At 39.1% G+C, this 27,232-nt stretch overlaps 1 protein-coding gene across 3 annotated transcripts in view; it reads left to right on the top strand.

Annotated features, from left to right (window-relative positions):
• Positions 1-27,232, top strand: part of GLCCI1 (glucocorticoid induced 1) — a 96,768-nt gene that overhangs the window by 65,113 nt on the left and 4,423 nt on the right. For 2 of the 3 annotated variants that reach the window (XM_075062376.1, XM_075062374.1), the window contains exons 4-6: positions 3,353-3,469; positions 7,951-8,103; positions 18,428-18,638. In XM_075062376.1, the coding sequence (XP_074918477.1) occupies positions 3,353-3,469; positions 7,951-8,103; positions 18,428-18,638 (481 nt within the window). The remainder of the gene's footprint in view (positions 1-3,352; positions 3,470-7,950; positions 8,104-18,427; positions 18,639-27,232) is intronic. The other variant, XM_075062375.1, reaches the window with a different exon arrangement.

Consider the following 27,232-nt stretch of genomic DNA (forward strand, 5'->3'; position numbering starts at 1 on the left):
TACAGAGGAGGACCGGATTATCGTACAAGAAGATCTGGATGATTTTGTAAACTGGAGTAATAAAAATGGGATGAAATTTAGTAGTGCAGAGTTCAAGATCATGCATTTTGGGGACTAACAACAAGAATTTTTGCTATAAAATGGGGATTTAACAGTTGGAAGCAACAGAGCGGAAGAAAGACCTGGGTGTAATAGTCATCCTGTGATAGACTATGTGCCGTCAATGTGATGTGGCTGTGAAAAAGTCTAATGCAGTCCTAGGTTGCATCATGTGAGGTATTTCCAGTAGAGACAGGGAAGTATTAGTACCATTAGACAAGGCACTGATGAGACCTCATCTGGAATACTGTGTGCAATTCTGCTCTCTCCATTTAAGAAAGATGAATTCAAACTGGAACAGGTACAGAGAAGGGCTATTAGGATGATCTGAGGAATGGAAAGCCTGCCTTCTGGCGGAAGACTCAGAGGTTGGCTTGTTTAACCTAACCAAAAGTTGGCTGAGCAGAACTACAGTTGCTCTCTGTAAATATATCAGAGGGATAAATACCAGGGAGGGAGAGGAGTTGTTTAAATTAAGCACCAGTGTGGACATAAGAACAAATGGCTATAAACTGGCCATCAACATGTTTAGGTTTGAAAATAGGCAAAGGTTTCTCACCATCAGAAGAGTGAAGTTCTGGAACAGACTTTCAAAGGGAGCAGTGGAGGGCAAAAAACCTAACTGGCTTCAAGACTGAGCTTGATATGTTTATGGAGGAGATGGTATGATGGTACTGCCTACAATTGCATGTGGCCCATCAGCAACTACCAGTAGCAAAAATCCTCAGAGCCCTCCCCATCTAGTGTCTCTTCTCCAGCTGCTGAGTTACTACACAGAATTCTTTCCCAGGTATCTGCCTGGTGGGTCTTGCCCACATGCTCACAGTCTAACTGATCAGCATATTTGGGGACAGGAAGGAATTTTCCCCCGAGTCAAACTGACAGAGACCCCAGGAGGTTTTTGCCTTCCTCTGCAGCAAGGGTCATGGGTCACTTGTAGGTTTAAACTAGTGTAAATGGTTAATCCTTTGTAACTTGAATTCTTTAAACCATGATTTGAAGACTTCAGTAACTCAGCCAGAGGTTAGGGGACTATTACACAAGTGGGTAGGCATCAGAGGGGTAGCTGTGTTTAGTCTATATCCACAAAAACAATGAGGAGTCCAGTGGCATCTTAAAGGCTAGCAGTTTTATTTGGGCATAAGCATTTGTGGGTAAAAAAGCCACTTCTTCAGATGTATGGAATGAAAATTACAGATGCAGGCATAAATATACTGATAGGTGAAGAGAAGGGAGTTACCTTTCCAGTGGAGAATCAGTGTTGACAGGGCCAATTCAATCAGGGTGGATGTGATCCACTCCCAAGAGCTGATGAGGCAGTGTCAATATGAAGAGAGGGAAAATTGCTTTTGTGTGAGCCAGCCACTCCCAGTCTCTATTCAAGACCAAATTAATGGTGTTAAATTTGCAAATGAATTGTAGCTCTGCAGTTTCTCTTTAAAGTCTGTTTTTGATGTTTTTTTATTGAAGTATGGCTACTTTTAAATCTATTATAGAATGTCCAGGGAGATTGAAGTGTTCTCCTACTGGCTTTTGTATGTTACCATTCCTGATGTAGAGACTATCCAGTTTGGCCAGTGTACATGGAGAGGGGCATTTATGGCACATGATGGCATATATCACATTAGTAGATGTGCAGATGAATGAGCCCCTGATGATGATGTGGCTCATGTTGGGTCCTCTGATGGTGTCGCTAGAGTGGATATGGGGACAGAGTAGGCAACAGGGCTCATTACAGGGATTGGTTCCTGAGTTAGTGTTTCTGTAGTGTAGTGTGTAGTTGCTGGTGAGTATTTGCTTCAGGTTGGGGGGCTATCTGTAAGCGAAGACTGCCTGCCTCCCAAGGTCTGTGAGAGTGAGGGATTGTTTTCCAGGTTAGGTTGTAGGTTGTTCATGATGTGCTGGAGAGGTTTTAGCTGTGGGCTGTATGTGATGGGCAGTGGCATTCTGTTGTTTTCCTTGTTGGTCCTGTCCTGTAGTTGGTGACTTCTGGGTACCCCTCTTGCTCTGTCAATCTGTTTCCTCACTTCCCCAGGTGAGTATTGTAGTTTTAAGTGGGTAGGTGAGGTTCTATGGTCTGCAATGTATAGGAAGTCAGACTAGATGATCATGGAGGTCCCTTCTGACCATAGTCTTAATGTAGCCTCTATATGCTCCCTTTTTTGTTTCTCATGATTTGTGCAGTAATCTCTCTGTTTTGTGTACTGTTAGTAAATGCTATAAATAGAATTTTCTTCAAAAAGTCATATTAATGGGAATATCATCCAAATCACCTTCTTGTAGCACGTTACCCAAGAAGAAATCTGTGTAGTATAATAGGACCTGCTCTGCCTTACTTCAGCTATGCAGACAGGAGAGTGTTTGTTTGACTTTAGCATGTTGAAACCATTGTCTCATCTCATGGACCCGAGGAGATTGAACACTAAGAGTGCAAAATGATGTGTCCCATATAATGGAACATAAGTCTTAGCACAAACACAAAATCTTTAAAGATTAGATGTGTTTAAAAGATCTGCTGTATTCAATCAGAAGTTATTGGGCTAGATGTAGGAATCCTTGGATGAAATTCTGTAAAGTGTTATGCAGCAGGTCAGAGTAAATGACCAGTAATGGTCATGGTCCCTTTTCACCTTAAAATGTGTTAATCTTTTTTAATAGGAAGCACTATATAGTTGGTTTTGTTTTTGTTTTAAATCATCAGCACTTTGCCAAAGAGAATTGGTCTGCTTGGGGCAGTTTTAAAATAGCATTTTAAAATAGGCTAAAGGTGAAGTGAAGCAATGCATGTTAGTTGTCAGATTTTGAAGACGTTTGTCAGTAATGGTGGGAAATATCAATGATAAACATGGTTCTGTTTAGGACCAGGGAAATCTATGAAGTCTGTAAATTATTTTTCTCTGATGCCAAACCAGTTGAGAAGCAACAAAATCTGACAAAAGGCCAGAGTACAGAGGAATGATTGTGGTTTGCATCTATTATTAGGGCTTATTTTGCACCTGAGGAAAATTCAGCATTTAAATTGAGTTTGCTTTCAAATTCAGATTGTTGATTAGGCAAGTATTTTGGAAAAGAATGTAATGTATAGGCCAAATGATTGATGCCTGTGCTGCAAGAAGCAGAAGACTTGTTCCTTTATAAAATGCTCTAGAAAATATTTGATTTTCTTTTGTCCATGATACTGCTTGATATAAGTAAAGATATAAGCAGTTACCTGTGTCACATCTCAGCTTACCTTGATTTTATGTCTTTCCAGCAGATTGCCAAATTGAGGCAGCAGCTCCAACGCAGCAAACAAAGCAGTCGTCATAGTAAAGAAAAAGAACGTCAGTCACCGCTCCATGGCAACCATATAGCAATCAGTCAGACTCAGGTAAGCAGTTCACTGCTAGTATGAACAACCTTTTTTTTTATTTTATTTTAAACAGAATTAAGTGATATAGCCTTCTGTTTCTTTCAATTTTGCCTTTGATTCCCTCACTGTGTTTTAAGTGATGTTGAAATGCTTAACACAGATTGATGTCATGGGTGCTACTGGGATTTTGTCCCAAAGTCACAATCATATAATAAAAAAGAGAACTGTGCCAAGAAAGCAACTTATACCTCCTGTAAATGTTGAAAGAGACCCTTTAAAAATTCTTCTTAAAAATACCCCTGCAGTCAGACATAGCATCAGCAAAAGGCTTCAGTGGTTGAGCTGAGACTACTTGTTATCTCCTTATGTCCATCTGACCACTGCCAGTTAACATCCTGGGAACACTGGCTGTCTCTCACCTCCAAGGAATGCCACTTCCACCAGTGCAGCAGCTGGGTTCTGTGAGGGCAAGCTGGTCTTACCTATCTTTATTCTTTGCTCCATTGGATCACTGTCACTGAGATGTTTGGGATCTCTGGGTCCAGTGGCAGTCTACTTCCACATACCTCCATAATTTGAGGATGTTAGAAGATCCCCAGAAACATACTCATTCCCATGGCCAGCTGCAACATTAGCAAGGACACATCTTTACAGCAACAGAGAAGGTTAAGGGTGACTTGGTCACAACTAGTAAGTAGCTGTATGTGGAACAAAATTTTGATAAGATGGTTTTCAATCTCGCAAATGAAGGTGTAACAAGATTCAGTGACTGGAAGTTGAAGCTAGACAAATTCAGACTGGGAAATAAGGCAGAGGGTTTTTTTTTAACAGTATGGATAATTAACTATTGGAACAACTTACCAAGGGTTGTGGTGGATTCTCCATCACTGGCAATTTTTAAATTTAGATTGGATGTTTTTCAGCAAGTTGCACTCTAGTGCAAACAAACTTAATTCAAGGAAATACTGCAGCCTGTTATGCAGGCGATCAGATTAGATCACAGTGGTTCCTTCTGGCCTTATAGTTAGAGCCCTGCGTAAATCACAGTTTTTATTTTTAGAAAATTCACTACAATGTAAATGGTAAAGTATTTGATTTCATGGAGATTGTAGGAAATGAATTTTACAACTAAATTTTAGTAAATTTGAAGGATGGAATGACCTTTTAAAGTAACACTAGTGAGTTTAAAAGATGGAATGAAACTGACTAGCATTACTTATAAGTTACACACTACTAGCTGCATTTGTTCTCACCACTAAGTGCCCCTTTCCAATCGTCCTATCCTTTTGACCACTGCTGCATCTCTTCTCCCCTCACACCCTTTGCGCTTCTATATTCCTTCCCCTTAGACAAGCATCTAAATTCTGCTCATCCCATAAAAAATAAGTACAGACAGTTTGTTTTTCAGTGTAAAAAAATTTCTTTTTTCTTTGTGTTAATCCCATCAAATGGGATCTGCTATACAGGTCCTCTCCCTCCAAAGTGCTCTGCTCAATGCCATATTCTCTATCATACCACATACTAACATGTCTTCTTTTATAACATCAAACCACTTCTTGCTCAACCTTTCTGTCTTTTTCCTTCTGTCTTGATCTGGTGGACTGTCTTACTACATAGTAGTTAGAACTGCGCTTTACATGACCAAAACATCTGAGCCTGTACTCCCTCATTTTATTTTCATTTATGAATGTTACATTGAGCATGTACCTGTCTGTTATATTATTTGTTGAATACTATGAATGTCACATTGCTTTAACATACCACATTCTTTATGTGGTCTTTCTTGCTTACCCCAGTCATCCATCTCAACATTTACATTTTTGTGGAACAGATCATTTGTTCATGTTTCTTCTTTGTTATTCAATACTCAACACTATAAATTAAAACTGGACAAACTGCTGGTTCATAGACTTTCCCCTTTAATCTTATTGGTATCTTCCTATCACATACTAAACCACTTATCTCTCTCCATTTGAGGTAGGCATTTATTATCCTAGCTCTAATTTTGTCCTTCATTTCTCCTGATTCAGGAACCCATATACCTGAAACTGTGTTTTTGGTATTCTCTGCTCATTTAGTTTCAAGAATAATTTTTCAGTGTTCACATTATTAAAATTACATACTATGTACTCTGTTTTTCCTCTGCTTATTTTGAGCACATCTCTCCAACACATCTCTCCATTTATCGGGATTTATCAGTGTACATGCATCCGACAAAGTGGGTATTCACCCACGTAAGCTCATGCTCCAAAACATTTGTTAGTCTATAAGGTGCCACAGGTTTCTTTGCTGCTTTTACAGATCCAGACTAACACGGCTACCCCTCTGATACTCAGTGTACAAAATAACCATTTTAAAAAAAAGTCAATTGATAGTCAAGTTCTTGCTTGGACTAGAAATATTTTCATTTTTTGTCTTCCGCTTCCTCCTTCCCACTGTTTGTGTCCTCACTTATTATGGTATGTCCAGATTTAGATTGACAAGATGGATGAGCTAACATACGTTATTGGACCAAGTGCTGTTGATGAATGAGACAACCTTTTGAGCATACACAGCTTTTCTTCAGGTCTGGGTTCGGTGTAAACTCGAAAACTTGTCTTTCACAACAGAAATTGGTCCAATAAAAGATATCGCTTCACCTTCCTTGTCTATCTAATACAGGGGTTCTCAAACTGGGGGTCAGGACCACTCAGGGGATCGCGAGGTTATTATGTGAGGGGTCACTAGCTATCGACCTTTACCCCAAACCCCACTTTGCCTCCAGCATTTATAATGGTATTAAATTAAAAAAGTGTTTTTAATTTATATGAGGGGGTCGCACTCAGAGGCTTGCTCTGTGAAAGGGGTCACCAGTAGAAAAGTTTGAGAATCACTGCTCTAATATCCTGGAACCAACATGGCTTCCACATCACTGCAAACAGATTTAGGCTGGAAGCTCTTTCAGAACAGGGACTATTTCTTTCTTGTCTGTAAAATGCCCTACACAATTATGGTGTTGTATAAATAAATGTCTTTCTTTCCTTGTTCCTTAATACTTGTGAAATGTACATGGAAACAAGATCTTGGTTCTTTAGTGTATCTGTTTTTTAGGATGTCTCAAGAAATCATAAGTGTGAGTTTAATATGTCATTTCCAAAGCCATCAGTAGTGATGGCACAAACACGCATTATCATGAAGAGCATAAAGCAAAAACTAACGAACTTCTAAACAGCCTTTTCAGTGCTAATGTTCTTAGTGTTGCCAAAATAAACTAGAGCTTGATGGGAAAGCGAACAAAAGAAATACAAGCATAATTCTGAATTTAAAAAAAAACAAACCAAACATCTCAAATGTAACTTTAATCTTACAATTATAAATTGTTTCCGTAGCCATACTAACTCTTCTGTCTTGTCTGCATGAACTGCAAGTCTTCTATGACATATGTAGTAATAAAGTGCTACATGCTGTGAGAGCATAGAAGAGGGTGCTGTAAAAGCATAAAACAGTACACAGTGCAATTTAGTCTGAACTGTAGAAGTATAAATAGTTTTGTTCCTGTTCATTATATTATTTGCTCAATACTGTGAATGTCACATTGCTCAGTATTCACTGATCACATAATGAAAGAACCTAATGTTATGGTAACATTAATTTCCAGCCTTTAATTCACTTGTTTAATTCAAGAAGTTAATATGGTTTTGAGGAAAGGCATACCCTGTATTTATTTGAATGCCTGATCTTCAAATGACTAAGTGGATTCTCTTCTGATTTTTGAGGTAAAAGCAATATCTGGAACAAACATGGGGAAAGGGTGTAGTTCTGAAAATAAAGGTTTAGAATGAAAGTTTCATTTTACCTATACCATAAACCAGTCAAAAAAGGAGGAAAAAACCCTGCATAAAGAGATGGTTAATGTTGCATGGCTAGGCACTCAAATGTCAGGAAATGCCAGTTAAACATGATCATGCATTTGGGCCAGTATACAAAATAAACCAGCAGCATTTCTAGAGTAAGCATATACATGATATGGGGAAATTACAAAGAAGTTGTCTGACTGGATTTGTTTTTTTCTTTACATTTTTCTTTTTACTACTTCTACCTATTTGACGGCTTCATGTTTGTCAGAGGTTTTTCTCCCTTTGCATTCTGCATGCCACACCTTTGCATTCCCTAGAAATTATACAAGCCAAGTATTGAAAAGCACTGCAGTAAAATATTTCATATAAAATTCTGTTGTTCACTTTACAAGAAAAAATCCTGAGTGACATTAAATGTATGTAATCTTTAATTTCTGTCTTTCTAGTTTCTTAATGGTAAGTACATTTTTTAATATTCAGTTCACAAATTAAAGATGAAAATGAGCTTCTCTAGTTTTTAAAATGAATGCATGATTCTTTAATTCTCTGTCTGTAGATTTTTAAAAATACGATATGACCTCACTAATACTGACCCAATGTTTCATCTTCCAAAACTCTCCAGTTTTAAAGCCTATATAATATTTTATCTCATTGACCTTGTAGGCTTCTATCTCAAGATCAGTCCCTATGCCACTGTCAAATATTTCAGTGCCAAAATCAACTGTTTCACGTGTGCCGTGCAATGTAGAAGGAATAAGCCCTGAATTAGAAAAAGTATTCATTAAAGAAACCAGTGGAAAAGAAGAAGTATCCAAGGTACGGTTTAAGTTTTTGGGGTGTTTTTACATTTTTTACAGTCAGAATTTAGTAACGTGTTGTGAGAACCTTCGAAATGACTGAAACAACATAGCTTTATATCTAGGGTTGGCTTGAAAATTTTCCGTTAACTTTTTCTATGGAAAAATTGAGGCTTTGGCTAAATAGTTTTTTTTGTGAAAAATATCTGCTTTCCACAGAACACTTCAGTTTCATCAAAACCCCAAATATTTCAGCTAAAACCTAAATATTTCCATTTCATGTGGCAAAACTTAGTACAGTAAGAGCTTGTGTTATCTGGCACTTTACCAACCTGAAAAGTTTAGAAACTGGCATTTCAGGGCGGCATCACCTCGGGCGGTTCACTGCAAGCGGTGACATGTCCCTGCTGCTCCTAGGCAGAGGAACAGCCACAGGAGCTCCATGCATTGACCCTGCCCCACCCCAAGCACTGGCCCCCCAGCTCCCATTGGCTGGGGACTGCGCCTGTGGGCGGAGGCAGCACTCAGAGCTGCCTGGCTGCATCTCTGCTTAGGAGCACCAGGGACATGTCACCGCTTGCAGGGAAGCACCCGAGGTGAGTGCTACCTGAATCTGGCACCATGAAACCCCTCCCACAACCCCACCGTCTGCCCCGAGCCCCCTACCACGCCCAAACTCCCTCCCAGAGCCTGCACCCCTTCACAACCCCACCTCCTGCCCCGAGCCCCTGACTGCATCCAAACTCCCTCCTGGAGCCTGCACCCCTTCCTGAGCCCCCTCCCACACGCAAACTCCCTCCCTCTTAGTTAACTGGAATTTTTGACTTACTGGCAACCCTCATTCCCCCAGCGTGCTGGATAACAAAGCTTTTACTGTATCTGCTTTTACAAAAGGTCATACAGTGGCTTTACGTACATGAGTTTTGAGGTGCCAAAACTTGGTATTTATGTTCCTTCATTGTGATGATAAACACAAAGTAGTAAAGTAATCCTACCTTCTCCAGAGGCTTATTCAAGGCTGTTCATATATTTTGCATTAAATCTGGTCTTCCAAGGCTTGCGTTTTCTATTTAGAAGTGGCCAATATTTTGACAGTATTAAAAAAAAATACCAAAAATAATACACACATTCATAGATTCATAGACTCTTGGACTGGAAGGGACCTCGAGAGGTCATCAAGTCCAATCCCCTGCCCTCATGGCAGGACCAAATACTGTCTAGACCATCCCTGGTAGACATTTATCTAACCTACTCTTAAATATCTCCAGAGATGGAGATTCCACAACCTCCCTAGGGAATTTATTCCAATGTTTAACTACCCTGACAGTTAGGAACTTTTTCCTAATGTCCAACCTAAATCTCCCTTGCTGCAGTTTAAGCCCATTGCTTCTTGTTCTATCATTAGAGGCTAAGGTGAACAAGTTTTCTCCCTCCTCCTGAATGACACGCTTTTATGATATCCTGAAAACTGCTATCATGTCCCTTCTCAGTCTTCTCTTTCCAAGCTAATAAACCCGTTTTTCAGCCTTCATTCATAGTCATGTTTCTCTAAGACCTTTAATCATTCTGTTGCTCTTCTCTGGATCTGCCAATTTCTCCACATCTTCTTTGAAATGCGTGCACAACTGGACCACAATCTCCAGTTGAGGCCTAACAGCGCAGAGTAGAGCGGAAGAATGACTTTCGTGTCTTGTTCAACACACCTCTTAATGCATCCAGAATCACATTGCTTTTTTGCAACAGTCATCCACTGTTGACTCATATTTAGCTTGTGGTCTACTATGACCCCTAATCTCCTTTCTGCGTACTCCTTCCTAGACAGTCTCTTCACATCTGTATGTGTGAAACTGATTGTTCTTCTAGTGGAGCACTTTGCATTTTGTCTTATTGACTTCATCGGTTACTCAGACCATTCTCCAATTTGTCCAGATCATTTTGAATTTTGACCGTGTCCTCCAGAGCAGTTTGCAATCCCTCCCAGTTTGATATCAATCCGCAAACTTAATAGTGTACTTTCTATGCAACATCTAAGTCGTTGATGAAGGATATTGAGAGAGCCATCCCAAAACAGACCCGCGGAACCCCCTTGTTATACTTTCAGCAGGATTGGGGACCATGAATTTAACTACTCTCGCTACGGTTATCCGCCAGTTGCACCCACCTCATTGTAGCCCCATCTAAATTGATATTGCCTAGTTTATCGATAAGGATATTATGCAAGACGTTCTAATGCCTTACCTAAAGTCTAGGTATACCAATCCCCTCTTCTCCTTATCCACAGCCTCGTTACCTACAAAGCAAGCTTCAGATTGTGACACAATTTGTTCTTTAAAAATCCATGCTGGCTATTCCTATCACCTTACCACCTTCCAGTGTTTGCAGATGATTTCTTAAATTACCTTGCTCATTATCTTCCCTGGCACAGAAGTTAAACTAACTGGTCTGTAGGTTTCCTGGGTTGTTTTTATTTCCCTTTTTATAGATTGGCCACTATATTTGCCCTTTTCCAGTCTTCTGGAACCTCTCCATCTCCCATGACTTTCAAAGATAATGCTAGAGGCTCAAGATACCTCCTTATTAAACTCCTTGAGTATTCTAGGATGCATTTCATCAGACCTTGACTTGCAGGCATCTAACTTTTCTAAGTGATTTTTAACTTGCTCTTTTTTTATTTTATCTTCTAAACCTACCCCCTTCCCATAAGCATTCACTATGTTAGACATTCCTTCAGACTTCTCAGGGAAGACCGAAACAAAGAAGTCATTAAACATCTCTGCCATTTCCAGGTTTCCTGTTATTGTCTTTGTGTTATCTCCTAGAGTGTATATTACTGTGCCACTGCTGCTGGTTAGAGTTGTGATCTGTTAAAGTTAGAGGTCATTATCAGTTTGTCTGATAAATACATTATTCTTGGACTCTAACATCTTATTATTGTACATGTTGGGCTTTCAGCTGTAAGTTGCTTGAATGCTCTGCCTCTGATCCAGTGAAGCAGTTAAGCACGTACATGTTTGCTGGACTGGGGCCAGAGAACTCAGCAGTGACCCTATCTTCCAAAGGCCTTGCCAGATCTAGGGTTTCTTTTTGTGTTCTAAGAATCATAAGTTGGAAATATGACCTTAAGTCTAGTACAGCCTTTTGCCAGTGGAGATTTGTTTAGTATTGCACAAGACACTTCCTTGTGCTTTGTAAAGTCTAATTTAAAATGTCCCAAGAGAAGAAACCTCCATCACTTTCATGCATATATTATTCCACAGCTTAATAGATCTCACTGTTGTGAAGTTTTTACTAATATAAATACTTAAAATGAAGAGAAAAATATAAATTATCCCATTTCTTCTTGTTTTCTCTCTTTATATTATCTTAAATAACTCTTCTCCCTCTTCATTTGTGAACTTCAATGTAATCATTTAAAATAATAGCCTTGACTGCCTTTGGGAGAAGTTGGTCTACTGGCTTATTTTGCTACTGTAAGAAACTAGGTGGACAAATATTTCTAGAATATCCACTGTCCAATAGTTATCTAGTCAAGTAATGCATATTTAACTCTTAATATTTGCTTGTATGTCACGCCCTCCAGATTCCTGATACATTTTGTTGCTGTACTGTGAACCTGTTCCAATTTCAGTGTCTTTTTCTTGTAATGAAAGTACTAAAACTGAACAAAATATTGTAAGTGCAGTTGCACCAGAGCCATACTGAGGGTGATTATTATTTTCTTGCTCCACCGCCTCTGTATTTGCTGCTCAGAATTGCATTGTTCCTTTTGTCTGCAATAATGCATTGCAAATTCATCGTGGTTTTTCATTATCATTCCTAAGGTTATATGAGCATTATTGCTTTCAAGAATTCTCTCTCCTGTTGAATAACTATATTTTGGATTATTTTTCCTCAAATGTTATAAAATGCATTTTATTTTTTGCAGTTTCTGATTTTTTTATATATCCTCTTATATTTTTTGTCATTTTTTCCCATCTCTCTTCCCAATTTATCTGTGAATTTTGTCAACGAGCTCTTTATTCTGTTTGGTTTTTTTTTAGACCAATAAACTTTTTAAATAAGTCTGAGTACAATGTAGGACCAAATTTAAGCCCTGGGGTACGTGGGTGCAGCTCCATTGACTTCAGCTGAATTACCCTTACATCAGAGCTGAAATTTAATCCACAGATTCAGTTGGTAATCTATTAAACTTCTCCGCCAATTTGACACTTATCATTATATTCTGTTTACAGTCTTTCAGAAAGCCTTTTCAATCCACATAAATCTTCACATGAATCAGTTTGAATTAATTAAGACTTGTGTTTGCCGAACATGCTTTATACTAGCACACAAATAAATTGTTTCCTGCTTTCCTTGTGGTAACTTAATTTTGTAAGCGTATTTTTAAAAAATGAACATTTATGTTAGTTTGCAAGATATATTCAGTTTCACCCCATGCTGCTTATTGCTTTTGAGTCTCTAGAACAGGGCTCGGCAAGCACCCTGGCGGGCCAAGCCAGTTTGTTTACCTGCCGCGTCAATAGGTTTGGCCAACCGCGGCTCCCACTGGCCTGTTTTTTCTTGTTAAAAACAGTTAAATATTAGCCATTTCTGAGTCCTTGTTAATATTATCCTATCCTTATTTATTAATGGACTTAATTTCTTTCTACTACTTCTTCCTTTCTTAATGCACATATGAAAGCCCTCTATATTCCTCTTAGCTGCTGTTGGTTCTTCTCCCCTGCCCCCTTTTGGCTAGCGCTAATCCATTCTCCTTTTTGCTGTCTGTTTTGCCAGGAAGACTTAGCTGTATTCAGAATGCTCCCCCTGGAACTGTGCTACCCAAAGCAAGTGCTTGCTTTGCCTAGAGCCGGTCCTGCTTCCTGAAGCCATGTGTATGGATTTGGAGGCTGGATTTTGTCATCTTAGTCTGCAGTAGATGTACAATATAATGTGTTTGTGGTGGCTGGAGTGGAGTATTGAATTTATTTAGATGGAAAGCATGATCAACCTCTCATGTTTGATGTATGGAAAATCAGGGGTGTCCAGTTACAGGCATTTTTCTACTTGTTCAACCAATAGACAAATGCCCAGCAGCTGGACGTTGTTTTTCTGTACATTACATATAAATGAACATATCTGATCTGAAACCTTTATATGAAAGTTTTTAAAATTAGAACATTTTAGCTGTATAAAGATGTGACACTATTTATTTAAAAAAAAAAGCCATCCTAGAAAAGATTGGACTTTTAAATGTTCACTTTACCCATGTATTTTGTTTAAATTTCTAATACTTGTGTAACAAGAGAGTAAACTAGTTTGTGTGTCCTTCTGTCCAAGGAGTCAATCCTGTATTAAGATATGACTGTTTTCTAAACTCCATAAGCATGAAAGATCCTTGCAGTATCCCTATATCTCCTGTTTGAATATTCACTGGGTTTCATTTATTCTTATTCCAAGAGACTCTTGGAATGCACTGTAGATTTTTGCTTTCACTGGTCTTAACTATGTCTGCTTCTACTACAATGTTGCTCAGGTTCACTGCTATTATAAGGGCAAAGGCAATTTGTATCTTATCTCTGCCTTTTTTATGTTCCAGCCTGGATGGTGTTTTAAATAGAAAATGTCCTAACTTTGAGAAAGGAATATTTATTTCCTAAACAGCTATAAGATATGTGGAAACTAGATCTCTTGTGCCTATTATGTGTATACTGCATCTCAGTAACGTTACCAGTGCTCAGATTGTAAGTGGCTTCCTTCTTAAAGAGTTAAGACTGCCACTGAGGGTACGTCTACACTGCACGATTATTTCGAATTAGCTTAAACCGATATTACAAAACAGATCTAATAAAATCGGTTTAGCGCGTCCACAGTGGGATCCCAAATCGAGTTGTTTGCGTCCATGTCCAAAGCTATCCAATCGATTTCGATGAGCGGTGCACTTGGGTAGCTGTTCCTTCAGCTATCCCATTAGTTCCCACTTCCGGTTGAGAGCACAGTGCCTGATGGCAGAAAACACTCGCCGCGGGTGTGGGTACAGCCCTCACCCTCCCTTGTGAAGGCAGCAGACACCCTTTTGGCCGCCTTTTTCGCGGAGTGCATTTGAGCAAACGCCATAGCACAGCAATCTTCCTTTTTTTTTCACGTGTGGTGGGGGGAAATAACTGCGGAGCTGTTCCTGAACCACGCCAGACACTGTTGTTGAACCTACAGACATTGGGAGCTCAACCAGAATGCAAATAATTTTCAGAACTGCTGTGGACTGTGGGATAGCTGGATTCCTCCAGTACCCCTCCCCCTCTCATGAGCGTCCACTTTTGAGTCTCTGGCTTCCCGTTCGCTTGTCACACAGCGCTGTGTAATCCTGGAGTTTTTTTTCGAAACGCTTTGGCTTCGTGTTCTGTTGAACGGAGCTGGAATACAACGAGATTTGTCGTTCCCCATACAGCGATCTGACCCTAGTATCTCCGTACGGTCATGGCTGGAGCTTTTTTCGATTTCAAACTGCATCGCCAGCCATGCTGATCAGAGCTCCACGCTGGCAAGCAGGAAATGTTTCAAAAGTTCCGCGGGCTTTCCTGGTTTACCTGCCGCTGCATCCGAGTTCAGATGCTGTCCAGAGCGGTCATCTGCACTCTGGGATGCCGCCGGCGCAATAACATCGATTTCCGTCCACATTTGACCTTATCGAGTTATACTATCGCAATTTAGCACTACTCCTCTCGTTTGGGAGGAGTTCCGAAATCGATTTAAGGAGCCGTTTAACTCGATATTAATGACGACGTCGTGTGAACGGATACAGCGTTAAATTGGTATATCGGCCATTAAACCGATTTAAAGTCGCAGTGTAGACCTGGCCTGAGCGTAGTTTATTGGTGAATTTTAATAGAGTACCTTGAGAAGGGTATGCTGCTGTCAGATTGGCCATGTCTTTATCTCTGCTTAAGGGACTTTTTGCAAGAAAGAGAGGGAGACAAATAGCTGTCATTGTCTGGGCTCAGTTAGCGTTCTGTCAGTATGCAAAAGACTATCACACATGACTTGATTCTCTTACCAAAAACACTCTCAATACAAAAATGTTCATGTAATTTTCCATGAATTTATCATTATAAGAAGTAAAAGCAGCTGTTGTGAATTATTTCATTTCTTCAGTTTAAAATTGTGAAGACCTCAATTTTTAACATACTCCATAATCTATAGATATGGCTCATGGAAAGTAATTTTGAAACACTGATTTAAGTTGTTAAAAGCCATTCAGGCTATTTAAAGTATTTTTGATTTTTATTGGCTGGAATTTAAAAACTTTGCACAAAAAGCAACATTAAATTGAAAGTTTACAGTTAGTATTTTTACAGGGTTTTTTTAAATTGCATTCCTCAGTACAGTAAAGAGGCTTGGATTTTATATGAAGGGGAAGTAGAATTCTGCAGAAGAAAAGTAGTCTCTGAAATATCTGTGGGCATTTTCTAAGTAGTGAACACCATTTAACGTACGTAGAATAGTGTCTAAGAATGAAAACTTCTATTTTCCATAATCTTAGCTTCATGGTAAGGTGAAATATTTTGTATGTGATATACTTCCTGACTGCACAGTGGCATTTTTGCCCTTCAAAATTTAGGTATTTAAAACTACTGACTTATTAAAGATATTCCTGTTTGAGGTGCGATTTTTTTTTTCCTTTTTACATACTCGTTAATCTTCTTTATAGTGAAATCTAATTCCTGATTAGTGATAAATGTTCATCTTTAGAGGAGTAAGATGAAATAATATTTTCTCTATAATTCAGAGAACGATTGTTGTTGCTAAATGAAGCATCTGCATTTGATCTGTTAACGATCATTATAAGGAAAATGTGTTCTGTTTGAGCCTTGAAGGTGTTCATTTCTTGTGTTCAGACATCATGTCGTGACAGTCTGTTTCATATGATTGGATTGCAGCTTTCTTTTTTCCATTCACAATGGCATGTGAAAAGAAAAGTGAAATTTAAGCTAGGTAGTCACAATTTTTAGCCATGTTATCAGTAGCTTTAGGAAGTTTTTACTGTGAAATATTTAGTCTATATAATATTACATACAAAAAACACATTGAAAGAACATTATTACAGTTATAAAGTGAAAGCACCCAGAAGTTAGGAAATGGCAGAATTAATGCTGTCTGTGCCACAGAGCTCCTATGTGGTACTAAGCAAGCCATTTGTTCAAAGTAAAAGTCCTCTAGAATTTTTTAACAAGGGCAAAACAATGCATTTTCCCCTAGCCTCAGTCTCAGAAATGGCTGAACCATTTTGACTAAAATTAAAATTAAAAAAAATCTCTTTCCTCGTCCTCACCTAAATGAGACTAAAATTGATGTGTGTGTTTTATTGGTTTTATTTGTTCCCTCTTTCCTGTTTTAAAGTGCAATATAATTCAGATATGTAGAGCCCTGTGTGGATACACAAACGTGTATCCGCATCTGATCCACAGTCCATAAAAATTATCTGTGGATTTGGAGAGCTCTACACTGTGTGTCGGACTGAGGCTCCAAGGCAGCCCTCCTGCCAGAGCCCGGTCAGAGAGAGCCACATGAGCAGCTGTGGGAAGCCTGCACGGAGTCGTGGATCCTCCACCTGCCCTTGGCCTGGTAGGGGGACGGGGACATGGCTGGGGACTCCTCTCAGTCGCTCCTCCTGCTCCACGGGCAGGTGGAGGGTCTGCCACAGCACCCCAACTGGGCTCCAGGCTGGCCTGGGAGGGGGACACCTGTGGAGCTGCCTGGGGGCTGCTTAGGCCCCCCACCCAGGGCATGTGGAGGGTCCACCGCGGCTCCCCACAGCTGCCCTCCCTGCTCTTATTGTGGCCAGGCAGTATCTCTGAGCTGTCTCCCTCCTCAGCCAGAGCTGTGCTGACAACTGTGAGATGCCACAGTGGACCCTCCACCTACCCTGGGTGAGGGGCCTGACCAGCCCCCTGCCAAAACTCCCGGCCCCTCACCCAGTATCACTGCCCCCCAAGCTCACCACCCAGGGCAGGTGGAGACACCCAGGGTCCCCACACCTGCCGGCACAGCTCTCCTGGACCCAGCTCTAGCTGAGGAGCGGCTCTGAGCTGCAGCCTGGCCACGGTAAGAGCAAGGCAGGCAACTGTGTGGAGCTGTGTGGGCAGGGAGCTCGAGCAGCCTCCGGCCCGTGTCCCTGCCTCTCTGCCCACCCAGTGCCCCTACTCCCCAGCCTCTCTGCCCAGGACAGGTGGAGGGACCCAGGCTCTTCACAGCTGGCTCCGCAGCTCTCCCTGACCCAGCTCCGGCCGGGGGTGGGGTATATGTGGACCTGCCACCTGCCACTGGGTGTGGGGCCTAAGCAGTCCCCCGTCCCAACCCCGCCGCAGATGTAAAACGGATACCCACAGGTTTGCAGGGCTCTACAGATTTGACTGGAGATGTTGAGAGAACACTGTTCTCAAAGACAAAACTATATACCCGGGGGGAAGAATAGCAAATGGGAGAGTACACCAATCTGGTTTGTTATTGTCACCAAAAGGGGAGTGAGTGGAAGGGGCTTAAACAGTGGACCAGAGAATGGTAAGCCACAGTTAAAAAAGTGTGGTGTTTGTTTTTTTTTTAAACTAAGCATGTAACTTACTATTATATTTTCATCTTTCATTGTGCTCTCTCGCCAAAACTAGTTACACCAAAGCATAAAATCTTATCCGTTGGAGATCTTTGTTAAGGTGATTTTTTTTTCCTTTTGTAAGAATAGTAACTTATTGGAAATAACTATACTAGTGTAATCTCTGTTAAACAAAATTGAGAAGTTAAGCAGTTATTTATTTAACATTTTGTATTATTATTTATTTAAGCAGAATAAATCTTAGCACAGTAAGGGCTTGGCTACACTCGAAACTTCAAAGCGCTGCTGCGGGAGCACTGCCACAGCAGCGCTTTGAAGTGTGAGTGTTGTCGCAGCACCAGCGCTGGGAGAGAGCTCTCCCAGCGCTGCATGTACTCCACCTCCCCATGGGGATTAGTTTGCAGCGCTGTTTACACTGGTGCTTTACAGCGCTGTATCTTGCAGCACTTGGGGGTGTTCTTTTCACATCCCTGAGTGAGAAAATTGCAGCGCTGTAAAGCTCCAGTGTAGCCAAGGCCTTAGATAAACTGAAATGCATCTAGTCCTGAAACTTGTATAAGAAATATAGTTGCAGCTGCAGTTGTCCTGGAGCAAAAGAGTTCAATGTGCATTTTATCATTCTTTCCTTTTTAAATAACATGCTTGGTTTAGAACAGTTCTTTGTAGTCAAGACCCGAGTCTTCAGTGGGAGCTTTGCAGGCTGAAGGCTTTTAGAATCGGCCTTTCCAATGTAATATAAGCATTATTTCTGTTGCAGCCTTTGGATATTCCTGATGGTCGAAGAGCACCCTTGCCTGCTCATTATCGTAGCAGTAGCACGCGTAGCATTGATACACAGACTCCCTCTGTCCAAGAGCGCAGCAGCAGCTGCAGCAGCCATTCACCATGTGTCTCTCCCTTTTGCCCTCCGGAATCTCAGGATGGGAGTCCTTGCTCAACAGAAGATTTGCTATATGACCGTGATAAAGGTGAGAGTTGAATGGTCCGTTTGAGCATATGGGCACTGGGATAGCATGTGGTGTCCTGCATTTACTACTACCTTCATTTTACTCATTACATCAATTTTTTGTTATGTTCTGTTTGGTTGTTGTAGTGGGATTGCAGATGAGGATTCATCTTAAAATTGGTTTTGTTTGTGTACATATGTTTTTCCCCTCTTGTTTGTGAAATTTCACAAACATCTTCCATAAATATGTCAGTGGAGCACAGCAGAGTCATAAGTACATATGAAGGGTATAGCAGGAAGAATGCAGAAAGCACAATGTATATGTTCAAAAAAGTGTTTCATAAAGGAGTATGTAGAATCTGTATTCATCTTATGAGTGAGTTACTTGCTGATCAAAATGGTGAATCTGACTGTTTATGAACTTTGTTCAAAATATGATTTTGCATTTTTCTAACATTACATTTGTAACTAAACTGTTGCGTCTCACTGGAAGTAGTTGGAACTTGTTGATGAAGAACTCAGTTTGTATTTGGCTGCATTGCATAACCAAACAGGATTTCTGAATGACTTCTTAATTAAATTTTACATTAAAACCACTGTCAATATCTTTCACTTTTCTCTGTCGAGGTTGTAAATGGCAGTGGAACTTCGTAGGGTTCCAGTTTTTGAAAGAGTTAACAGATAAATTATGTAGTACACAAAGATGTAAGTAGCAATACTGTACACTGTAGTATCATTAGCCTTCGTAGTAGTAGCAGCGCATGTGCTGGAGAGAAAATGTCTTGTGTGAATGGGGAATCCCAGCATTCATAAACTTAATTTCCAGTACCTACAGAGTGACAGAATAGTTGTTTAGTTTCAGTAAAATATCTAATTTTGTTTTGTGACTGGCCAGTTTCATTCATTGTTTTTTGTTCCCCGGGTTATGCTTTTAGTAGTTTGTCTTTTGTTTCCTGATCACCTATTACTTCCTTCAGATGGGAATTTTGCTCATAATATGAGTTGGCTCACTAAACAGGAGATCTATTGCATCTGTGGTACCATTGTTCTGTCAACTTAGAATATTTCTGTAAACCTGAGTGAAAATTGTAAAATGCCCCTATTTGACTGACCAAAGAGACTGATTGATTGTTTGATCAGGAATTTTAATTTAGAGGTAGCCTGTTCTTGATGCATTATTTCAATAGCTGTGAATTGTTTAGGAAAGTTTCCAAAGTATTGTAGTGTTACTCCTTTTCAGTCCATTCTTGCTATACATTTAAAATAAAAAGCAAAATTTATTTGTTAGATATAAGTAAGAATTATTAACTCAAGAAAATGTCAGTTTTAGAACAGTTTCCTATACAGCATTAACAAATTTAGGCTTCTATCTAAACATTGATTTTTATTGAAATAACTAACAAGTTTACAGTTAAACAAAAAATGTCTAATTTGCCCTGATGTGTATGTGTTTGGAAGAATCATCAAGTAGCCTAGTAGCTTTGGCATCAGAACTGTGTCACAAGAGCTCACAAGACACCCAAAGTTGTCACAAAGAGCAACTTTGGGTGTCACTCCTGGGATGAAGTTTTAGCATTTTCACAAATCTGATATGTGGATTTTGGGTAATAATGTTTGCTAATTGAATGGCTCAATGGCTTCTGGGTGACTAATCGAAGTCTAAATGGGCTAAAGAGACAGACTCCATTTTGGTGGGAGGACAATGTGCGTCTGTGAAAGGGTCAGGCAATGGATTCCACAGAGATAATTTGTATAAGGTTTCTGAATGTCTTTAGTAAAAACTCATTTTCTTTTTGTAACTAAGATTTTGGAATTGATTCACTAGTGTGCTAAGTACAGTACAATGCTGGATGGTGCAGTTAAGGTTTTACACTCCTCCCTGTGTATGTTCTCTGCTTATTTTTTTTATTAATACACCTTTTAGTATTATATAATCTGGATACAATAAGATGGTCTTTTTATGGGGAGTACTGACTGTTCGTGATCCTGAAGAATGTTACCTGTCTGTCTTTAATTCAGGAAGAAAGGAATTAATTATAGAACTGTTTATCATCTAGAAAAGATCAGACTGCCTAAAAAGTCTACAATGCAAGAATTGGCCTGGCTCCAAAATCAGCAGAGACCAGGAGGACAAAAATAGATAACCCTTTTCACTAATGGGCAGTTTATCTGCAAGTTCTGTGTTGCTTTGTCCAGGTCAAATCAGTAAATAGACTGCCACCATCAAAAACATTCACAGTTTAAAAAAATTAGTCAACTCACAGGTAAGTTTGTTCAAATGTATTTCCTCAAAACACACACACTAAGAAGTGGGGGGGGGGGAAGATTCAATTTGTAGTTAGAAATGCACAAATCTAAACTTGACAACAAATAAAATGAGTATTCACATTCTAAAGGAAAATCTTTTATTTGTGTGGAAGTATAATACAATATTTTTAAGAATGTGGGCTTTTGAGATGATTTTTTTTTGAAGTTATATGTCTTGGATATCTCCTGGTTAGAAAATGAAGATTAGAACTGAAGTATTTTAATTCAAATTTGAATTGCTTTTCATGTGTCAGGTCTTCTGTTTTTTGAAGAAGCTGACAGTTATTTGGACTTAGTTTTGCTACTGAGCTTCAAAAGTATCAGTGGCATTTGCTCTGTACATGGATCTTAGGACTGTCTGTAATAGTAGGTTTTTACTAATTGTCAGCCTTAATGTTTATGTATATAGCATCGGGGACAAACATGCTAGTTTGTAAAGTTGTACTGTCAGTAATATTATTGTACCAGGCACGCAGATATGACAAAATAGCTTTATTATGAGTATATATTAGTATTATGAAATACCCATTACCTCCAGCACCACCAAAAAAGTTCAGTCACAGCACAACCAAGGTCATGGTTGTTTTTAGTAAATTTATAACCAGTTTCTGTAGACATAGTTTAGTAACTCTATGCATTGCTAATGAACAGCATTAATTATTGGTGCTAGAAAAACGGATGCAGTGACTTCCACAATTTCAGATTCAAGAGTTCTTATGCGATATTAAAATTCAACTATCAGATGAACAACATACCGTATGGCTTTCTTTGCAGTCAGACATTTTAAGGCTTGAAAAGCTTACTAGTACATGCTAACAAAATGTAGGTATTTTAAATCCCAGATGATGTATTCTGTTTCTTAGTGATTTGGGCCTCGTTTTCCCTTCTAGTTAAAAAAACTCATTTTGATTTACTACTGAAAAATTATAATTAACAGCATTAAGCTGCTCCTGAATGTTTTTCTGAATAGAAAATGAAAGTTAATAGTTAATTGAGCCACATGAGTATTAAGGGGTGCCAGCCCGCTGTCCAGACACAGCACTGCTTCACATTTCTAAAGCATCTTTTCTTTCTTGTGTAATGCTGTGCTTTGGCCACAGGCCCTCATTTGCTGCTCTTTGAACCAGATCAGCTGTTTAGATTACATTTCTATAAGGAGCTACTTAATCTAGTGGATTTTTCAATAGAAAATGAAAGTAAACTCTGGTGAGGGGAACTATAACAGTTTCTGCAATGGGAGAATGATTCTGAACAGCATTGGTCAGAGCATGTGAGGAGAAAATTTAATGGCCACTGTTTTAAAAATTGGTGAGCCTAGAGTATGGTAAGAGGCATCTTCAGTGCATTAAGGCTACCAACTCTACAAAGTTTGTATTATTGGAATGCAGATCTGTGACATTGGTTTGACTCTAGTGCACATAGAATTGACTTTTGAGACCCTGTCTTCTGGAGCAATATTTGAGCGCTCTAAACTTATCCTGTTAAAATTTGTAATGTAGAATCTGGTATCTGATCAGGGAGTTAACCAGTCAAAGAGTCGGTTAAAGTATTTTTTTTAAATGCAGATTACCTCCATAGTGGTCCCTTGCCTAGCAATCTAGCATAGTAACTCTTAAGCTGCTAAATATTTGATGTACTGCAGTTTCTCTAGAATTTGTTTTAGCAACATTTGTGCTTCGGAGAAGAGTAATATTGAGGTAATTCTAGTCTCGTGGACAGAGGAAAAGAAAAGATAATGAGTACGCGGGGAAGAAAGTAGGACAGGATAATTTTATACTTGAGGCACGAGAGGTAAATTAGACAGACAATCCTAATGTATAACTAGCCTGCTTTAAAATACATTTTATAAAGGGAAAAATACCTTTACGATGTATAACCTTTTCTTAAATGATTTAGTGATAAGTATTCACTTTTAAGTACTACTTAGAGGCTGCAGAATAGTGCTGTAAACTGGGTGCCCCAAGAAACAAGCGGATAGAGGTGCGATCTTTTCAGTGAAATATAAAAATGAACTCCTGTGTACTTACTGAAAGTCCCACTGCATTTTCACAAGACTTAATGTCCTGGCTAAATTCCAGTTTGAGTAACTATATTCTGTCTACCTGGACTCTATATTCTGCACCCAAAGTTTCAATTTTATATAGTATTCTGATAAACCTCCTGGGCTAAATTTTTTTAGTGTTCTGTACACTATTACTTAGTTTGTATATTCCATCTCAGTATTAGCTGCACTTCAGTGATGGCTGTTCAATGGACTCCTTTATATATGGAGCTGTATCCTGCAATCCTGTCTTGGCCAAAACTCCCATTTAATTATCTTTTAGTGGGAGATTTGGCTAAATGAGGACTGCAGGATCTGGCTCATGGTTTGTAAAGGTTTTATAAAGTGCATGGAGAGAATACAAGCAGAAAGGGACTTAAAAAATAAGAATACCATTTGTTTTTAACCTATCAAAATAAAGAGTAATCCTGAGGGTCATTAGCAGAGTTTCTCTTTTCCTTTTGTTTGTTTTTCAGTTGTCCATCTGCCATTCAAGATTAGTAGTTAAACTTTGCAGGTTACCTCTTACATCTGTCCCTTTTGTGTAAGTACTGTCACAGGACAGTATTGTCATTGTTGAAACATATCTAGAGATTAAAAACATTACATATGTAATACATATTTAATGTGTGTGTGGTTATTAGTGAAAATAATCATATTGTTAAATTTGGTTAAATTGTAAACATTTTCTAAATCATAAGCATAAAACAGCATTCAAAATGTCTAAATTTTAAGTTTACAGTTGTGTAACATGGGACTCCTGCCAGACAAAACTTTTCCCAAGGCAGTCTTCATTGTAGTAACAGTGAAAAAATTGAACTTAGGTGTTACATCTTACTATTTTCTATTAATTTTCTATCACTCCTTCCTTAATGAAATGCGATTCGTTCATTTACTAAAATTGTAGGCTTTTAACTGCCAACACTGCAGATTCAGCCCAATACATGAAAAAATTAAGCAGTGTTCACCATTCCTCATGTAACTTTATCAGCAGTAAGTCTTCTGGTACTGGAAATGTAACTGACAACGTTATTGATACTGTTCCAAGGAGAGCAGAATTGAGCTTGCTCTTCTGTGGCATTGTTGGCTTTGTAGCACTGACAATATTAAAAACTTGTGCCAATAAACTAAGCATATGTTACTCAAAACGAGAAGGATACAAAGATACATCTGAACCATATTTTGCAGCAGCAAAATCAGTGTTGACAACTAACAGTCCTGTGAAAAATGGAGGGGAAATACGATTTGAAACTTTCAGTCACCATGCAAGCTATTTAGTGGTATTTTTAAAAAAATTTTTAGAAACTTCAAAAAGTTATCCGTGTCACACGTGCTTAACGGTACAGAGGCAGAGCAGCTGTTCAGAGTAGCTAAGAAGTGACATTAGGAATCTGGAACCTTGACCTGATTAAGATCCGATACGGAGGTACAGTATGCTTGTTTTGTTGACATATGCTTGTAGAGCACACCCCACTAGCTGTTGAATGAATATAAAATAATGACTTTGAAAGAAGCCAGGCATCCCTGCCTCCCAAAGGGATGGTGTTTGGGAAGAAATATTTGCAGGATTATTAAAATACACATTACTTATTTTTTAATATTAGAAATACAGTTGATATTTCTGAACTTTATTACTGGAGGTATCTACTTCACTAAAAACTTTACCATATGAGATTCTGGCACTACTGAATATCAGTTTAAGAAACTGTAAAGACTGTCCTTCCCGCTTTAAATACTGATATAATTACAGGCTTGTGATTTTGTTTCCACAGCCCCGAAAAAAAACTTTTTAAGGTTTTATGAAATGAAGCACAAAGCACATACTGTGTGATTCACTTCATAAGCATATGTATTCTTGAGACATCAAAATCACATTCTGTCCAAAATGAAAGGCTTGTTCTGTAAGTAACACACATACACTCACGCACCCACCCACCCACACACACTCGCTTGTGTTAACTTGTTAATCATCCCCCTACTTCGTGTCTACCCTTAGATATTAATACACTTTTACCAATTTATTTACTTACTTTGTCTAATAGTTTCAACAAACAAATCCAAACATGCTAAAAACTTTATCAATTGATGAGCTGTCTAAACAGGATTGTAGATCTTCTTAAAATTGACTAAATTTTAAATTCAACTGTTCTCTCTTAGGTTTACGTCTACAGTTTTCCATTGATTGGTGCAATGAACAGTAATACAGTCTCATTTCCAAACAGATTTTAAGTGGAAACCTGGATCTTCAATTTTAAATGCTAGAAGAGGAGGAATGAACACAGGATTACATTCCATCACCCACATTTCAGTCTACTCTTCCTGTTCTGGGTTCAACATATGACCTTTTTCTATGGGGTCAGCCATGCTGGCCAAGTATTGGAAAGATTCTGGAAGGATCTTGACACTGTCAACTTGACAAATCATACTACTGTTTGCAAGCTTTTTATCTATCTTGTTACAGGTAACACCTAATATCCTGTAACTAAAAGGTCCATTCCAACTGTTGAGGGAGAAACAGTGAAACTGGAAAAAATTTTCCTCAAATCAGTTGCAGTACTGTTAAAGGGAAGTGTGGCTAAGTTGGTAGTGTCCATTAAAAATGAAATAGTGATCTATCAAAACACCTAACATTAAAATTCAGTATCTTATATTTATGAGCAATGATTATATCAGAACTTTTGCAGACTCTTTTGTGGTTTCTCAAAGTGGACTTAAAATGAATTCACTGAATCTCTGCCTGGGCTGTGGGGAGTCTGTGCTAGTGGATCACAGTGCAAGATTGTGGCCTCAGTTAGTAGATTTTCCCTTGTTGTTTCTGCTTGTCTTTCATACAACAGGGGAAAATAAAACATTCGCAAATAGGAAAATGTGTATGTGAACCCACAGAAATTGTCTGGGGAACTCAAACAGGTACAGAAACAGAAATTACTCTTAGGGTGGAATTTGGAAGCAGGACTTGGGTGCCCTTCAGCCTGCTGAAATTCAAAACCCTGAGGTAAGTGCCCAGGCTCTCTGTACAATGTGTGGGGAGAGCAAGATACCATAAAAAGGGATTTGCAAAAGCCAGTGTGCTGAGTGGGGAGCTGCCTAAACTAGCCAGTGGGAACTGCTGAGGAGAAGGGGTCTGGCCTAAGCCCTGCCCCTCCCAGGGAGTCAGGTGCCTATCTCTGGGCCAGAGGAAAGCATCTTCTTCCGCTTAGGATTCACAGCCATAAACCCTCTCCTCGAGTTAAGTGCCAAAGCCAGGTTGCTGTTTTGTCTTCAGAAATATTTGTGGTAGGCCCCCCCTTATAGCCTTTAGTTCAGTGGTTAGGCCCTCAGCTAAGACATCAGAAACTTCCATTCTGCCTGATCTGTAGCAGGGACTTGATCTTGAATCTCTCACCTCCCAGGTGAGTCTCCTAATCACTTTTTTGAATCCCATCCTTAACTTCTTTTTTGTAACTGACTAGATTTCAAGTTGACATTGTGTCTCTAACTATGATGTTCCATTTCCATGATGAACCGGAATGGGGAATGTTAGCTCTGCCTCCCATGCCACCAGTATCACAAAGACCAGTTAACAGCAAGGTGGATGTCTCCCCAAGAAATTCCTCAAATTCCAGTGGGAAATATATTAACATATTAATATTTAAAACATTTTAATTTTGCAGTGCAATAGAAGCTTCTTACACTAAATGTTGTTAAACAGCCAAGATGAGAAAAATAGGTAATTTTCTTTTTAATCAGACAATGTGAACCCTTTGAGTTCCCCCCAAATATTAAACATCATCCTGTTGCACCTACCAGACTATTTCAATATGAGTCTTTACTTTCTGACAAATCAGAAAGACAGAAAAACCTGCTCGGTATCTCAGGTATATCAGCTCTATATGGTTCTGCTGTTCTCTTTTATAATAGGAACAGTAAAACTGTGAAGAAAATAAGAGGTTAATAAAAAACACACATATCATACAGTTGGTGCTTAGAAGGAAGAATACAAAGAATGTTAAAAGCTTTACTTTATTATAGGTACTTAAAAGCTAGATTATGCAGGCAAGGTTGGAGGGAGGAATCGGTATCTGTATTACAAACCTGTTTCATTTTCTTTAACTCCTGTGCTATTCAGGAGGCTATTGAGGGCAACGTTTCTGCTAAAGACTATAAGTTTTTAATAAAGTATATGCTGTATACATTCATTTTCAATTACCATGTTTATGCAGCGAGAAGGCATACAGAACTCCACATTATCATAACCACTTGTAATTCTTTTGCATGTGCTATACATA

The sequence above is a fragment of the Chelonoidis abingdonii genome, chromosome 2 (assembly GCF_003597395.2).
Source record: "Chelonoidis abingdonii isolate Lonesome George chromosome 2, CheloAbing_2.0, whole genome shotgun sequence".
Classification (NCBI taxonomy): Eukaryota; Metazoa; Chordata; order Testudines; family Testudinidae; genus Chelonoidis; species Chelonoidis abingdonii.